Source organism: Diaporthe citri (genome assembly GCF_014595645.1).
Source record: "Diaporthe citri strain NFHF-8-4 chromosome Unknown scaffold_4, whole genome shotgun sequence".
NCBI lineage: Eukaryota > Fungi > Ascomycota > Sordariomycetes > Diaporthales > Diaporthaceae > Diaporthe > Diaporthe citri.
In genome coordinates this window covers 4,292,131-4,310,003 of record NW_025064849.1, presented here as the reverse complement: position 1 = coordinate 4,310,003, position 17,873 = coordinate 4,292,131, and the positions used below count along the sequence as shown (strand labels likewise).

Sequence of the window (17,873 nt, the reverse complement as noted above, 5' to 3'; positions counted from 1 at the left end):
GGAGTGTGTGTGAATACGCTGCCGAGGAGCTGAGCATACGGGAGGTACCCAGCAACCAACCACACGAGATGCAACGCTGGGGGCTAATAATACCGTACGTGCGCACTTCTAGAAACCTGCTGAGAAACGACTACCTACGTTTTCCAAGTGTGAAGCCGAACATGACCAGCGCCAAGATGACGCCTCATTGCCATTCTGTGCGACGGCACCGAGCAGATAGGGAAATTCAGAGTCTCATGGCGTCGAGAAATCAGCTCCTGGGCTGCTAGCTCCATTTCCCCCAGACTCCTCTCAGCGGCGGCGGCACCCCCGGAGAATCCAATTGCGCTTGGCACGTAGTTGCCGTCTCCCGCCGCGGCCTCGAAACACCCATCCCGCCGGACCACCCGCACGGAAGGGCAGAGCCTGGGGCTACTGCATGGCCGGCCCCCGGAATGTGGCCACCCCGGCGCAAAAGAATGCCAGTGACGCGTGTGCACAGCCTGGCACCCCCGGCGATGCCACATGGACCTCTCGCCCGGGCCAGACTATGTCTAGCTCTGGAATGGGCCACGACTAGAAACATGGCGGTGCAGCTTCGAGACGCATATGCTGGAATGCCGCCTGTCTCGCCCTGCGATCGCCCTCCTGCGATCGCCATCCCGCCGCCCGCCCGGCATTCGTGTGGAGAGGCTTGAGTGGAAGAGTGCGGAGGGCGAGGCTTTTCTATATGGGCGTGCCGTCCGGTTCTTGGACCCTGCGGTGCAGCGTCCTGGGGGACTCGAGAGCCACATGCCTTGCATCGTCCACGGCTGCCCCCGCACCCTGTGCGGCGTGGGCGAGGCGCTATCAGGTCGTCGTTCGACCACAAAGGAGCTGTGCGGCTACTGTCTCGTGCCACCGTGCCACCGCGGGTCTGATCCAAGCGTCGTACGATCGACCTCATCTGCTTCTGATCTCCGCGCACGGTAACGAGTCAGTGTCAGAGATCGTGAGCGTTCGGTTCGACGATTGACTTGCCGCGCTGACCGGCTGGCCAGACTGGTTTGGCTTGTCGATTTGGGTGTGGGACGAGGAGCAGGAGCTCTGCAAGTGCAGGTTTTGGGCCATGATCGTGGTGCTGGGAGCCCGCGCTATCCAGGTCACAGGGCTGAGACCTCGGCAGTATCCTCAGGCCAGGCAGCACATCGTGCTCGGACAATATGTTCGACGATGTATGACCTGCCAGAATGCTCAGGTGTCATCTTCGTGGTCAATGCCTACCTACCGAGCGAGTATGAGTCCGTCCCCGTGGACCTCGACAAGCGAGTGCTTGTGTGTTCTCTTGCGTCTGGGGCCACTCTGGTAACTCCTCGTGGAATCCGTCTTCGAGCGTTACTCGTTTTGGTAGGTCCCGCTGCACGATGTCGCCCAGGACGAAATCATGTGGATGGTAAAGAGGGCAGAGGCAAAATTGCTGTGACAGCCTAGGTAGCACGAGAAGGTAGGTGCATGTAAGTACCAGTGGGTGGGTAGCTCATGATTTCACTTGAGTTCGGATGTGCCGCAGAATGCCTGTCCCACACAGGTGTTTATTTGATACACGAATCCCTTCGTAGACAGAAAGAGACCCGACAGCCTTCCAAAGACGTGACAATGCCAATTTCAGGACTTCGCTGCTCTGCGCACAAAAAGAGAAAGGCCTCCACCGTCCCCGCCCCCGACCCTTCTAAAATGCCGTGTTCGTAGACACCCCATAAAAACAGATCCATGGAACGCCAGATAATGCAGGGAAGAACTCCAACCCAACAGCAATGATATCTTCCAAAATACAATGCGGTGTTTGCTCCCAAAGGAAGGGATGAATGCAAAATACCAAGTCGCAGATCGAGCTTTGGCCGCTACACATTAATACCCATTCGTCGCTCCCTTTTGTGGATGTCGGAAGGAGCCAATGTGTGGTGCAATGCAAGGTAAAAAGCTGCAGGTGCAAACGTCACGCGTCGCTCCTCCTTCTGGCCCCAGGCCGTGGCAAGCCTGGCCAACTCAGTTGCCTGTTCGCTTTCTCAGAAGGTCGAACATATATGCTTATGGACCGCTTCTTCGCAATCCAGCTCCGAAGCTTATCGTAGATGTCGTCTTCATTCTCGGGCCGTGAGGGCCCCTGGTGTCGAGACCCGTCATGCGCAGAGGGCTTCTAACCCATGCGCCGCAGGTTTTCGACCCCCAGACTGGGCACCTCGACCTCTTGCAGCCCACACACGCCCTCGTCGCGGCGCCTCTCCACGAACGAGTTGCACTCGTTCACGACGATGCCCCACTCCGCCAGCGCACGCCCAGTGTATGTCGCTCGCTGGCGCAAGAATCCAGTGGGTTCCACAGGCTGCACGACCTGTCGTTCGACCTCGGATCTGCCGCGCGGGATCTCGAGTCGGTTGCTCTCATCGGATGTCGCGCTCTTCATTGACCCGTCATGATTGGATTCGACGCTCGTCACCCGCTCGATCGGTGGCAGGTTGGGAGCGACGGAAAAGCTGCTGCTGTCTTTCGTATCCGCAGCTTCGTTCTCCGCATTGAGGGTCGCAGCATTGCGGGCCTCGTTTACCAAGCCCCCCTGAGAAAGCCCCGAGTGCATCCTCTCGGGACGGGGCATGCCCGCAGCTGGCGGTGGCGGGCTGTCGCTTCGCCCGCCAGTCGACGCCGCTCGTGCGCTGACTCTTGCCTGAGCTGGGGCTGGAAGGCGCGGCCTCGTCAGCACGCGCTCGCGCGGGAGCATCGACAGTAAGCTGCCGGCATGCCCCATCATGTCTGGCGCAGGATTCCACGGGAGAGCGCCTAGAGTGAACTTGAAGACAAACTGCGTCGATTCATACACCGGGCTGGATCCAGTCGAAGACGCATCAGATTCAGGCAGCGAGCCCTTGGGCGGAGTTGGAGGGCCGGACCGTGCTGTTGCTGTGGCACGCCGTGCGATTTCGAGTTCGTCCGCTGAGTTGTTTCGCCTGGGCGCATTCGCAGTCGCAGAGCCTCCAGGAGCACTTGTCGAGGCGAAGCTCAACATCTTGCCGAAAATGGACCACCTCTTCTTGTACGTCCCCTCGCCTGGCTCGTTCGAGTTGTCGCCGCTGTCACCCGACCCGGGGCTGCTGTAGTCGACGCCTCCGAAGCCTAAAGTGCCATTCATTGTGTCGAAACCAGCCTGCAACAAGCCAGTCTGAGGAGGTGTCATTTCCATGCGGATGATCATAAACCGTTTGCCAGGCTGTGGGTGGGCTGGCGCTGTCGAAGGGAGCAACTTATTCGACGATTCGGCGTCCTGCTTCAGCCAGAGATAGTGCGACCATACTTTCTTGAGCCGCTCAGAAACAAGCATAAATATTTTCCTGCACAAGGGTCATTAGTTCGGTACTCTTTCGCAGGATGGGCACGAGATCAACTCACATATCCAACTCATTAGCGCTGCCTTGGTCGCGACATATCCTCCAACATAGCAGGCGCATAAAGTAAGCGCGCACCATAGGCGTGTAGTTGTTGAAGAATTTGTCAAAAACTTCCTCGGTAAGTAACCAACCAGTGCACAGCTTCTCTTTCCTGGAGGGGTCGGCGGCAAGGACATCCCATGCCGAGTACAAAAACGACAGGATCCGGATCTCCGACATGGTGCTGTTGGATTCAAAGAGGATTTTGTGGAAGACGTCGAGCCAGAAATTCCAATCTATATGGTCCATGGCGACGGCCGCCTCCTCTGGCCGGCCTTTGATACTGGGATCGCTATACCCAGCATATGTGTCGAATGCCTGCAGAACTTCTTGTAAAAAGTCGACAAGCACGAGGACTGGGGCCTGCTTGAAGACCGGTGTCTTCTTAGTCGCCGCTTTCAGGATGCCCATGAACGCCGTGGCAAAAGTCTGCCTGGCGCCGGATTCCAGGCCCCCGACCGAGTTGTCTCCAAGCATGTCCTTTAGCAGGACGATCAGCCGGTTCTCGTCCATGCCCCTTAGGAGGTTGCTGGGTGGCAACTGAGCCAGAGCGGCGGCCATGGCGTCCGCGCCATTCGCCGAGTCCAGCACGTTCGGTGCCATCATGTTGTCGAATGCCGCCTGGCGGTGGTGGATGGTCGTATCCAGCACGCTCAGGAGCTGTGCGTGTATGAGCGCGTACGCCGGCGCGCGTGCCTTCTCAAACAACGGCAAATCCATCGGCATAAAGTCCTCTGCAAGAATGTAATAGTACTTGCAGAAGATGAAGAAGAGATCCGTGTCGCCGCCGCGCCATCTGGAGATCCATGGACCATGCCAAGGGATTTTGGCGGCTACCAAAGACAGCTTGGTCGTCAATCGCAAATTATCCGTCATTGTCTTGACGGAGGTCCAGCCCAGCTTGTGTAACGTCGAAGGAAACAGAGAGACAATGTCTTCGCTTTCACCTTTGCTCCTCCTGGGCAAACTGAACTCGTCCGCGACTCGTCTCAATAAATCTGGCGTTAGGCCCCACAGGCGGACAAGCACCTCGGCAATCCCAGGGATGAAGAAAAACGCATATGCACAAGCCTTGCCACAGAAAGTTACCAGCGAGACGGGAGCATGCCTGCTGGACATCTTCTCAACGACGATTGACATTTGCGTCAGCAGATTGTTGACGAACATGGTCCGGACGTTGTGCTCAGCAGACTCGGCAATGAAATCAATCGAGTCCTTGGTGTCGGCGCGGCCGCGTACAACCTCGCGCGGAGAGCGATCCTTGAGAGGGCGGAAGCCGGGCGTACTCAGCCTCCACTCAGGGCGCATCATGATTAAAGTTATGAGTTCGAGCAGTCCGGGCCGGTCGACCCCCGCCACGGGCTGCATGGCGGCACTTGAGCTATTCGCCTGGATGGCCGCGAAGCTCATGGCAGGAGCACCAGCATTCTTGATAGCAGAGCCGTCAAGCAGGTCGAGCAAGCCGTTCCACCACTTGTGCAAGATCGTCGCCCGCCTGTCGATGTCTTCGGGGGACAGCAAGTTATTGTCCTTATTGGAGGTGTGGTTGCCGTGGTTCCGTAAGAATGGTATCAGCGTGTTCCTGGCAACAAGGACCCTCTGAGCCGTAGACGACTTGCCCAGGAATATGGAGAATTCCGAGTCGAGCCGCCGGAAGGCCGCCCACAAAGGATCGCGCGGCGGTTGTGACCTCTGTGCCATCGTCTCCGAATTTTGCGAGGGTTCCGTTATGCCGGTGCTGCCCGTACCACCGCTGCTGGTATCCGATGTCGAGGACAGAGCGGTCTGCGACGAGAGCCGCGGATTTAATTTTTCGGGTGTCCCTAAAGATGTCGCTGGAGAAACGGCCTCATTCTTCGATGGTGACCCTTGGGAGGGCACTACTAGGTGGGTACCGTCTTTCGGTATGTCCTGTGGTGGTTTCTGCTTTATTTTCCCAAAGTAAACGCTGGCCCTATTCAGGGCTCGGCTGGTGCCACTCAGCGAATCTGACGACTTGCTCCTCTCGCTGCCGCTGGGGCTGCTGGCTGTGAGACGGCGTCGGCCGAGCTTGTTGGGCGATAAGAGTGACGCGTCTTTCTTTGGCGCCTCGGCTTCCACTGCCGCATCATCACCCCTCGACGATGCCTTTCTTTCTCCATCTGCTTTGGGCGACGGCGATCTGGATGATGCGATCCAGGATTTGCGGGCGAAATCGGCGAACGAGGACGACCTGTCCCTAGTTGTAAGAAACTTTGGCGTCTCGGTTTTCTCGGGTTTCTCGGTCTTTTCGGTGGTTTTGCCAGCGTCTTTGTCGTCCTTTGCCCTCTCATTATCGTCCGGCTTCCTCGCCTTCTTCAGCACCGAGGCCTTCTCGGTTCCGTCTGCTGACTTGCTGGGTAACCATGACCGTGGGCGGTCGGCGATCGACTTGGACCGGCTCGACTTGGTCGTGGCGGCCTTCGGAACAGCCATAGGCTCCAGAAGCTTGCTTGGCCAGCGCGGGCTTACTGCCTTGTCATCCGGCTTGACGACCTGCGGTTTAGACAGTTTCGACTCGAAAGGCAGATGTGTCTCGACGTCTGAGCCGAAATCGAAAGAAGGCACCTCGAAGCTTCGAGTGGCCGGCTCGGACTGGGAGTCACCCTGGGCGGTGGCGGCTTCGCTGAAACCGTGGTCGAACTCGTTTGGGGAGCTGATACTCAGCGAGGACTTTGTCAGCGGGGCTGCATCGAGAAAGAGGTCTGGCGAGGAATGAGAGCGGTGGATCGCGCTGGGCTTGACAGCCGGAGCGGCCGTCGTCAGCGTTGATCCGTTCATCTCATTGCCAAAGTCATGGAAGCTGTCAAGCAGCCGGGTGGATCTTAATCAAAACGCAAGACACTCGCGCACTGGATCAACTGACAGGACAGCTCTCCTCGAACGAAGCAGGTCGGGGTCTCGGTTCAACAGCCGAGGCTGGAGGGGGGGGGGGGGATAAGAGGAGCTGATGGAGACAGGCCCGCGGCTGTAGTGATGATGGGATAGGATTGGTCTTGTTTGCCGCCGTCGAAAAAAAAGGGTACAAGAGAGGCCACCGCCCGTTCACCTCGTGGCCTCGTACCGGAGCGTCGCAGTGAGTCTGTTCGGGCTCTGGCCGGCAGAGGGCGGGCGAGGCGAACACAGTGTAATCTCGTCTCCGATCAAGCGGTACGCTAGTTGTACAATGGCGCCGCCGCAGGAGAGTGGCAGGCTGTCCGAGCAGCGATCTTGGTGGCTCGTTCCGGAGTAGCTGGCAAACGGTGCTTGGTGGCGGGGGAGGAGGCTGTTCGAGAGGTCTGATCAAAGACTTCGGGGGGCGGCGGTTGAGGGACGAGGGAATACGATGTGCGTTGTGCGGGTGGAGGCTTGGAAGGAGTAGGCTAGGTAGTGTGGAAGTTCTGAGGTGGGATTGATTGGTTTGCCCCGACAGCCCGAAAACGAACACCGTCCCTCTCTATCTCTCTATGTCTCGCTCAGTCGCTCGGAAGCGCTTGGTGGGTGGATCCAAGACACGGACACGCCACAGCCAGGCCCCCCCAGTCCAGGGCCCAGGGGGGTCTCTGTCACGAAACAAACCGGACTGCTGGAGATTGGCGTTTCGACTGTCGGTGGTATGATGTGACTTCACCGCGCAGGGAGTGCGGGCAGTGGCTCTCTCGGCTCTGCAGGGAAGGGTTGCAAATTCAACTTATGAGGCCGTGCTAGCCAGGCATGCTTCCCCCATGCGATCACCCAAGTGCCGGATAGAGAGATGGGTTGACGTAGTGGCTGAGTGGGTGACGGGTGACGGGGGAGACTAGGTATGTAGGTAGTCTACAACTTGAGTGGCAATTGGGGGGGGGGTTGTTGATTGTGGTTTTTGGGGTAAGCAGGGAAAGTCTAACAGGCAGCGTGGACATGGATTTCTTGGGGTATAAGACGAGAGGGCTATTGCAGAAATCCGCCTCGCGCGATAGGATAGGGCCAGGGAGTCGATCGAAAACTTGAAATTCTGGTACAAGTTCCAACAGCAACAACAAAGCGGCACAGGGGTCAGTCGCAACGCACGCACAACGGGGAGAGGAGACGAGAGGAGAGAAGGGGGAGGGGTTGTGCGGAGCCGAGTATCGATGGGTGATTAGCGGGCCGTCCGGACGCAGAGGAAATGAACAGAACGGTCGGTCGGTCAGTCAAGCACTCAATCATTTTGTCATTTAGTCAGTCAATACGGCCTGCTGGCCTTGCATGTGCGTGTATGTAGAGTGAGTGAGTCGCTCGCACGGGAGTGAATAGTTCTACGCGGGAACGCAATGCAAGCCCCCAATATGCTGCAGCGTTGCCTTGCCGCTGTGCCTTGCTCTGCCAACGAAGGACTCAGCTGAGGAGGAGGTGGTGGTGGTGGCCCAGCTGGGCTATTTGCAGCTGATCGACGACCGACACGAGCCCGCCTGCCTCTGTGCCGCTGCTGGCTGTCCAGTCATTCGCGGTCGCCCTGTCCGCCGTCTCTTCCTTCGAGAGAGTGTCCCGATCCGGCGCGGGGATTTGGCCTCGACGATCATTGACCTGAACTAGACCAACAGCAGCGCCCAGGGCCCCCGACGTCCACCGGGCGACAAATTGTGTGTGTACGGCAGTAGGCTGGGCGCCTTGTGGCCTTGGCGAGGGTTTCTGATGCAGCACGGATATTCCCAGACTATTATTCGAGCACACACATACATACATTGCCCCCTAATGTCGTTTGTTCTCTTGGGATGAGGAGGGGGGTTGTCGGTGGGCTACTGTAGCATTCATTCATTGTCTGCCTGCAACTCTCGAGAATGGCCCGGACGGGCCATGTTGTTGAATGACTGTGGCACGGGCATCACCGCACACCACGGGAGCGCGCGCCACACAGAGCGCACACGGGCTGTGGTGTGGTTGTGCGCGCGTGTTGTGCCTGTGCCCGTGTCGCTCGTGTGTTTGGTCTCGTGCTTGTCTGTCCGTCCGTCCGTCTGTCCTAGGTTCAACATGGACTCACCACTCGCCCACTTTGGCTGTGAGGAAAAGAGACAGGCGGTCAGGCGGGAATAGGGCACGGGCAACGGGCACGTTGTAAAGCCGTGACAGTAGCACGCGATAGGCGCCCTGTCAGAGAGCCTTTTCCGCTTGTCAAAAAAATTGAAAAGGAGGACCGGCAGCTACTGTAACATCTGGTGGACCGGAATACGGGTAAATTTGCATGTGCTAAAATAAAATTGGGGACTTCAAGTTTGTCGCGTAGATTGTTCGCCGGGGGTTCCTCCTCTTCTGTTCTATTTCCATCCACAGCGAGGCGAGGAATACCAAGTGAAAAAAGATGGCAAAGGGAGTGACAAGGGGGAGCCTGGGACGACTTTGGATCCGCCGGGATTTTCTTACTGTGCTGTCCGCCTGCTGGTGGGACATGCACCCAGCAGCATTCTGCAAGCCACCGACGCCTCGAGTATTATTGTTACTCGCATGTGGTCTAGCATAGCACACGATGAGGCTGCCTTAGTCCACTGGTTTTGTGTACTATAGGTGTGATAGATCTATTGCACAGACGGCTCCTAATCTTGCTGCCGTCCACGACAACAAGATGCTCTTTCGTAGCCCGGACGGGCGCGCTCCTTGAGTCCTTGGGAGTCCTGCTCGGTAATCGATCGAGCACTGGGTCCAGCTCGTCCCTGCGAATCGTGTTTCGCGTACGGCTGGGCGGGGCCGGTACTGTGGTATCGGTGGTATCGCGGCAGCCGCCATGTTGCAATCTGGAGGAGTTGTGTTGTGCATGCACCGTAGATCAAACCAACTTTTTTATCTATTTTTTTGGCTTGGCCCAGCCAGAAAAAGCCGTCCGTGAGCGGTTCCTGGGCCCATGTCCACCGTACCGCAATCGCACATGGGAATTCGATCTAGATGTCTCCTTCCCGTTCCCTAGTATACACTATTAGAACAGACTACTGTTAATACGTACCTACACGTATGCTCGCATAGGGGTGGGTGGCATTTTGGCTCTCGGGTCCGATGATCGCAGGTGTCTGCACTGCACTGCACCGCACCGCACATCCCATCCATCCCGCCCTGTGACCTGATTCAGAGCGATTGGGTTTCGGCATGCGCGAAGGGCGAAATCTAATTTGTTCATTTCGAAACACCATCATCATTCAATCATGGCCCCAGGTCTGCCCCTCCTCGGAGGCGAGGTGAGGACGGGTAGACCTGTTTACTGACAGACAAGAGGGTGCGCCTTATTTCGGAGAGATATTCAGGGGCTGCTCTCGGGTAGACGCCCTATTTCCCGGAGAACGGCATGGCGGCTTCGATTGAACAGGGGTCTGCTCTCATGACAAAGGGCCGTGGTATTGGGATCCGATGATGGACAGACCGCCTGGTGTAAGCCCCCACAAACCAGAACAGCCCTCACTCCACTCTGAAGGCGATGCACCCCTGGTATACAGTATACTTTCATGGACCTGTGAGAATTTTGTGTCTGATTCATCACTTCTCACCACGTGATATCGGACGGGCAAGGCGATCTACTGCGCATCACTCGCTCATCCGGGGCACGGACAGTGGGTTGCTGAGCCGTCGGTTCCAGCCTCACACGCTTCGACGACGGGCAACGCCATGGGAACAGCCTCTTCTCTTACACCTAGAAGGTCGCTGTCAACTCAAGGAGAAAAATTCTCGGCGGTGATGATATTCAGCAGGTGGAAGGTCAAAACAAGCACATAGGTTGCCAACGCTCTGAACCCGAGAGTCATGTCCTGTAGCGAGCTGGTACACTCAAATCTTGAATTCTGGCTGCCATAGTGTATCAGACGCCTGTCTACTGACTGCGAGTTCTGTACATTACACATACAATGCATTCTTTTCTACTTTGGGTCCTGCTTGTTCAGTCAGGTCCGGTTGGTGAGCGGCAGGGATCTCTGCTCCCATCTCGCCCATCCGTGCCTCAGCCCATGACCCAAGCTGGCCAAAGAATTCTTCAGGGCTGTCTCCTTTCCACCGCTTCAGAGTGGACCACAGCCGCCGAGCATCGTTGCCGGCGCGCAGGACCCTCTTGAGGTAAGGTGAGCACTCGTAGATTGCCTGTGATCCTCCCGCACACATGTCAGCTTACGAAGGAAGGTGTGGTAGGAGCAGATGGGTTATGACACAGGACCAGAGAAAGGGGGCTGGACTCACGTTCAGGAAATCAGCAGAGTATCGTTGATTCTGGGCGCTCCGCTCCGGCTCACGCTCCTGGTCCGACCGTAGATGGACCGACGGCTCGCCCTTCTCGTCGACGATCAGGCGGCACCCAGCGATCGAGAACTCGATTTCGCTAAGGATGACTGGGATGATACAGCCCGTCTCCCAGTCATACACTGAAGTCAGGCTGAGCTCCCCTGCCTCGTCCACGTCGACCGAAATACTGTGGAGGCCAAAGTCGTCGTGCTGGAGCACAAGCCGGTACAGGACCTCGTCGTCGCCCTCTGGGAGGATCAGGGGTATGAGGCGGAGAAGTGATTGTTTTGCAGCGGATGCTAGTGGGCCGACAGTCAGCTTATCTTCCTCCCACCCGATCCTGTCACCTTGATTGCCGATCAAGCCTTCAAATTTTGCCTCAAGCATGGCGATGCAGAAGTCTCGGTTGCCAGCAGGGTGCAGCGGGAACATCTTGGGCATCCACTCCACGGGCTGGAAGTTCGCCCAGAAAAGCCATGTGGCGACGAAGGCGGCCGGCAATGGCTTGTTCAACAAGGCTGAGCGACTCCTGGCTGCTTGGGTGAGGAGTGACCTCTTTGCCAAAGTTCTAAGTCAGCAACGTTTCAAATCTCGCAGCCACTCAGTTGTGTAGCCAGGTCAGAGGAAAGCCGTCATAGTTCGGCATGTTCACGAGCACATCAGCCCTCGCGACACGCGCCATCACATCTCTATCATCAGAGAGCCCGAGGTGGAAACCCTGTCCCCATTCTCATGGTTAGCATCAAGCAGCAGATCGCACAGGAGTGCCGCTGGCCAGGTCAGTCGTTACAGCACGCACGTAGTTGTTCGCGCCAGCGTGGACTTCTGGGATGTCAACTACTTGAGCTTGGACTTGTGTCTCAACCTCTTCAAGCAGAATCCTGACGTCCCAGATGTTGGCAAAGGGGCTGCTGTCATCACGGACCAGCCCAAGAAGGTCCTTCCCGTTCCACTCGGTACCGTGTGGCATCAATGGCCGGTCGTCGCCGCGGTGTCCGTCTTCTGAGTGTACCGTCGGACTGATACTCGGTGAGTCTGCAGCCATGGTTTCGTAGACATCGCATACGGTCGAACTACAGGAACCATCAAGTCAGTGTTTGAAATCTTCAACGCTCATGCGCTTGCATCATTGGAACCCCTATCAAACCGCAACACTTCGAGATGTGAGGCTTTCAGGTTGCTATGTCGTGAGCTCAACCGATAATGGAAGATTTGTCTGTTCAATTCTAAGGGACGCAGGAGTGGATATGGTTGAATGTCCTCGTGGGGATTTCATGTCGCCTCGAGAGGGACGGACCATGGTTCAGGACACATGAGCAGTGTGTGAGCAACGTCCAGAGCATGTCTCAAGAACAGCAGTGATGCACACCAACGACAGTGTCACAAGATACATATTAGTATATCATCGATTCTGCTTTTGGTGAGACAGTATTCAGAAAGCAAAGAACTGTTATCCAAAATGGGTAGCACCTTAAGCGTTGAGTTGGCACATGATGCCTCTGCGGTCTATGACCATCTTCTCTTCTCACTCATCACACTCGAGTAGAACTTACCTCTGGTCATGGTCTCCACTTGACTTATGGATCAGGGCGTATCACTCGGTAGTTCCTGCATCTTCGTCCCTCATGTCTTCAGCGAAGCCCTCGTGGCTCTCTGTTACTCTTTTATAGGCATCTCCAAATACAATGCATTATCACATGTTATTCTCATCATTTCGGATGGGGTTTCGTCTGGATCGAGGGGAACCAGGTAATCTCTACAACCCTCAGAATTAGCAGATGTCCAATTACGATACACTTTTTATATCTGCTTTTGCTTTGGAACCTACTCACTGCATACATCTTTTGGTAGTCATTACAGCAGGCATGAGCGATGATGGCTCACACCTCAATGATCGACAGAGCAAGCACGAGGGGGTTAGTGTTGGCAAGTACGACCCTCGCACTTAAAAGGCTACTTTAGTTATCCCCTCCGGGGCATATAGCCTCTTAGAATTTAAATAAAATAATATTAATATATAATTACTTCCCATATAATTATTATATATATAAGAAACTTATTAATATTAATTAATAATTATAAGCATTATAAATTAATAAAGTAAAAAAGGCAACTTTATAAAGATTTCCTTAACTTAAAAATTATATTCTTTTTATTAATAAGCATTATATAATAATAATTGCTTCTTTAAGCCTCCTTATATTATTAAATTCCTTAAGTAAATATTATAAAAATTAAATAAATTAAATAATATTCCTTATAATATTTATATATATATTTATTATTATTTAAGAAATATATATTTATTATATATAAAACTTTATTAAAAATAAACTTATTATAAACTTATTTTTAATTCTTTTTTAAAACTTAATAAAACTTAATAAAGCTTTATTTTATTAATAAATAAAGCTTATAATTATTATAATTATTAAAGTTAATATAATGCTATATTATAAGTAAATATAAGTTATGCATTATACTTTTAGCTAATATAAAAAGACTTAATAATAAAAGAAAGCCTTAACTTTTAAAGCTTAAAAAAATTAATAACTTTTTTTTTTAATAATTATAACTTACTTATTATTAAATTATTATTATTAATTTACTTTTAAGCATTATTTATTTTATTAATATTTCTTTATTTTATTAATTTTATTTCTTATAATATTTATTATAAAAATTTATAAATATAATTAATAATATTAAAAAGTTATTAATTTTTATTAAAAAATATATAATTAATAAAATGCTTACTTAAACTTTAATTAACTTAATTTATTATAAATATATTAACTTAAAATTATAATTTATAATTCTTATATAAAAAATATTAATAAAATACTTAATTATTTATTTAATAAATATTTTAATAAATTATATATAATAAAATTTTTATAATAATAATAATTTTTTATTATTATTATAAAAATTATATAATATAAATATAAATAATATTTAAAATATTATTAAATTTTTATTAATAATACTTAAAAGTTTTTCTTTAAATATAAAGTATTTATATAAAATATAATAATTAATTTATAATATTATAATTAATTATTATAATTTAAATTAAAGAAAAATTAAAATAAATTAATAATAAGCTTTATAATATTTTATTAATTTTAAAATTAAATATAAATAAATATTATATATAATTTTAAAAATAATAATTATAAATATAATTTTTATAAAAATTATAAATAAGCTTTAAATAATAATAATTATTAAAAAAATAATTCTTAAAATAATTTTTATTATTATTATTAACTTTAAATATATAATTATAAAATTTAAATTTAATAATATAATTTATTAAAAATTAATATAATTAATAAAATTTATTATTATTAATAAAAAAATAAAAATAAAGCTTATATTAAAAATATATATTATATTTAATATAATTTTAAGTTATTTTAAAAATATTTTTATTAAATAAAAAGTATAATTTATATAAAATTTTTTTTTATAATATATTTTTAATAAATATTTAAATTTAATAAAGTTAATATAATTTATAAAAACTTTTAATAATTTTTATAAATATATTAAAAATTTATATAATTTATTAAATAATAAAATAAAAATATTTTTAATATTTATTATTATATTAAAATTTAATTAAGTTAATTTTATATAATTTTTTTTAAATATTTAAAGATTAAATTAAGGCTTATTATTTTTATTTTATAAATTAAATTAATATATTTATAATAATATATTTTAAAATTAAAATATATTTTAATATAAATTTTAATTATTAATATTATTATATAAATTAAATAATAATAATATTTATAAAAATAAAAATATAAAATTTAAATAAAATTTTATATAAAATTTTATATTTAATATTTAATAAATTATAATTTTATTAATAAATATTAAATTAAAATTATATTAAAAAAATAATTTAAAAATAATAATAATTAAAGCTTATAAAAAAGTTTTTAAATTAAAAATAACTTTTTTTAAATTAATTTAATTATATAAAAAATTATTTTTATACTTAAAATTTATAATAAAAATATAACTTAATTATATAATTATAATTTATATTATAAATAAAATTTTAAATTAATATTATATTAATTATAAATATAATTATATATTAATATTTTTTTATTTAAGTTTTAAAAGGTTATATACTTTAAAAGAGATAATTAAAGTAACTTTTTAAGTATAAAAATTATATTTATTAATATTTATAATTTTTCTCTTTTTTTAATAAATATATATAATCTTTATTATAATTAATTTAAAATTATAATTTATTATATATTATATATATATAATTTTATTATAAGAAAATATTATTAAAAAAGCTTAAAATTATAATTTATAAGTTTTAAAGTAAGTTTTAATAATTTTTATTATTATATTATTTTTTAAACTTATAATTTTTATTATTATATTATTCCTTAAACTTACTTAAAAAAATATAAAGTTATTATTATAACCTTTATATTTATATTATATTAAATAGCTTTTTTTTTATTAAATATTGCTTATTAATTAAATATTTAATTATTAATATTTTTTCTTTTTATAAATATAATATATTTTTTTAAAAATTATCTTTTTTTTCTTTTTTTATAAGCATTATTACTTTAAGCTTTATAATTAATGCTATAAAATTTTAATTATTTAAAGCTTAAATAGCTTAAATTTAATTAATTAAATCTTTAATTTCCTTAAAATACTTAAGATTATAATTATTATTTTTTTTTTAACTTTTATTTATTATATTTATAATTAATATAATATTAATTTAAAACTTTATTTATAATATAAATTATAATTATATAATTAAATTATATTTTTATTATAAGTTTTAAGTTTAAAAATAATTTTTTATATAATTAAGCTAACTTAAAAAAAGTTATTTTTAATTTAAAATTTTTTTTATAAGCTTTAATTATTATTATTTTTATATTATTTTTTAAATATAATTTTAATTTAATATTTATTAATAAAATTATAATTTATTAAATATTAAATATAAAATTTTATATAAATTTTTATTTAAATTTTATATTTTTATTTTTATAAATATTATTATTATTTAATTTATATAATAATATTAATAATTAAAATTTATATTAAAATATATTTTAATTTTAAAATATATTATTATAAATATATTAAATTTAATTTATAAAATAAAAATAATAAATTTTAATTTAATTTTTAAATATTTAAAAAAAAAATTATAAAAAATTAATTTAATTAAATTTTAATATAATAATAAATATTAAAAAATATTTTTATTTTATTATTTAATAAATTATATAAATTTTTAATATATTTATAAAAATTATTAAAAATTTTTATAAATTATATTAATTTTATTAAATTTAAATATTTATTAAAAATATATTATAAAAAAAAATTTTATATAAATTATACTTTTTATTTAATAAAGATATTTTTAAAATAACTTAAAATTATATTAAATATAATATATATATTTAATATAAGCTTTATTTTTATTTTTTTATTAATAATAATAAACTTTATTAATTATATTAATTTTTAATAAATTATATTATTAAATTTAAGTTTTATAATTATATATTTAAAGTTAATAATAATAATAAAAATTATTTTAAAAATTATTCTTTTAATAATTATTATTATTTAAAATTTATTTATAATTTTTATAAAGATTATATTTATAATTATTATTTTTAAAATTATATATAATATTTATTTATATTTAATTTTAAGATTAATAAAATATTATAAAGCTTATTATTAATTTATTTTAATTTTTTCTTAACTTAAATTATAATAATTAATTATAATATTATAAATTAATTATTATATTTTATATAAATATTTTATATTTAAAAAAAAACTTTTAAATATTATTAATAAAAATTGTTATAATTTAAGCTTTATTTATTATAATTAATTAATAAGCTTTAGCCTTATAAAAATAAGCTTTAATATAAATATAAACGGAAAGTAAACCTTTTTTTTTATACTTTAAATATAAATCTTATTTAAATACTTTATGGTAAATAACTTAAGGTTAGCTTATAATATATATTTAAAGTTCTTTTGCATTATAAACTTATAATATAATTATATAAAACTTAATATAATAAGACTTAAAAAGAATAATGGCAGCTTATTAAACCCTTTCTTATTTAAAAAAACTTTTATTTTAAGAATATTTAGCAACTTAATTAATAAAGATAAGGGCTAAATTTATAATAAATAAAAAAGTAATTAATATTAAAAGAGCTTAATTTTTTTATATATTTAATTAGCTAAGAACTTTTTATAATTAATTTTTACCTTATATTAATTTTATAAAAATATTTAAAAGGCAATTAAAGAGCTTCTTAAAGAAGATTTGCTTTACGCTTAAAGACTTTTTTAAGCAAAGGCATATTAAGCTTAGCTTAATTATATTATAATAGCGTTATAAAGAGAGAATAGCAGAATTTTTTACTTAATTTAATTAATTAACTTATATAATAAAGGCTTAAAGTTAATTAAATAAATATAAAATATTATTAATAATTAATAACTTAACCTTTATAATAAAAGCTTAACTTAATTATAAAGAATAGTTAAATATATTTAAGGCCTTTTACTTTGCCTTATAATAATATAAGGGTATTTTTAGCATTATAACAAAAAAGAATAATACTTAACCTTAAAATAATAAAGCAATAAATATTAATATTATAATAATTTTAATAAGCAAAGTTAAGTATTTTATATATAGCTAACTTAGCCATTATAAGTATAATTATCTTAATTATTATAAAAAAATAAAAATATAGCTTTTATTAATTAAAGTTAATAAAGAAAAAGAGTTTATTTAAGGGGGTATAAAATTTTTTTTATAAGGTAAGGCTTAAAAATAATATTAACTTAATATTAACTTAAGCTTAAAATAAATTAACTATATATTAGCTAGTTTAGCGCTATAAAAATACTTAAAATTTAAGAAATTTCTATTAATAAAGTAAATTACTTATAATTAAGCATTAATTAATTATAAATTATATAATAAATTTATAATCTTAAAGTTTTAAATAAAAAAGCTTATATAAAAAGCTTATATTAAAGAATTATAAAAATGCTATTAATTTAGCTATTAGCTTATACTTAAATAATCATTTTTTATTAACTTACTTTAATTAATATATTAAATTATAAAGATTAAGGTGTGTTAATTATAAATAATAAGTTAAGCCTTTAGTA

General features: G+C 42.1%; 2 protein-coding genes across 2 annotated transcripts; both read right to left on the bottom strand.

The window, feature by feature from the left end:
* Positions 1 to 2,155: 2,155 nt before the first annotated feature.
* Positions 2,156 to 6,236, bottom strand: INS49_010323 (uncharacterized protein; the record flags this gene model as incomplete). The annotated part of the gene is made up of 2 exons (XM_043171049.1): positions 2,156 to 3,341; positions 3,400 to 6,236. The coding sequence occupies 2 exons, from the start codon at positions 6,234 to 6,236 to the stop codon at positions 2,156 to 2,158; spliced, it is 4,023 nt and encodes a 1,340-aa protein (XP_043025614.1).
* Positions 6,237 to 10,084: 3,848 nt separating this feature from the next.
* Positions 10,085 to 11,688, bottom strand: INS49_010322 (uncharacterized protein; the record flags this gene model as incomplete). The annotated part of the gene is made up of 5 exons (XM_043171048.1): positions 10,085 to 10,217; positions 10,276 to 10,505; positions 10,602 to 11,198; positions 11,296 to 11,361; positions 11,443 to 11,688. 5 exons carry the CDS (start codon positions 11,686 to 11,688, stop codon positions 10,085 to 10,087), a joined length of 1,272 nt encoding a protein of 423 aa, XP_043025613.1.
* Positions 11,689 to 17,873: the final 6,185 nt, after the last annotated feature.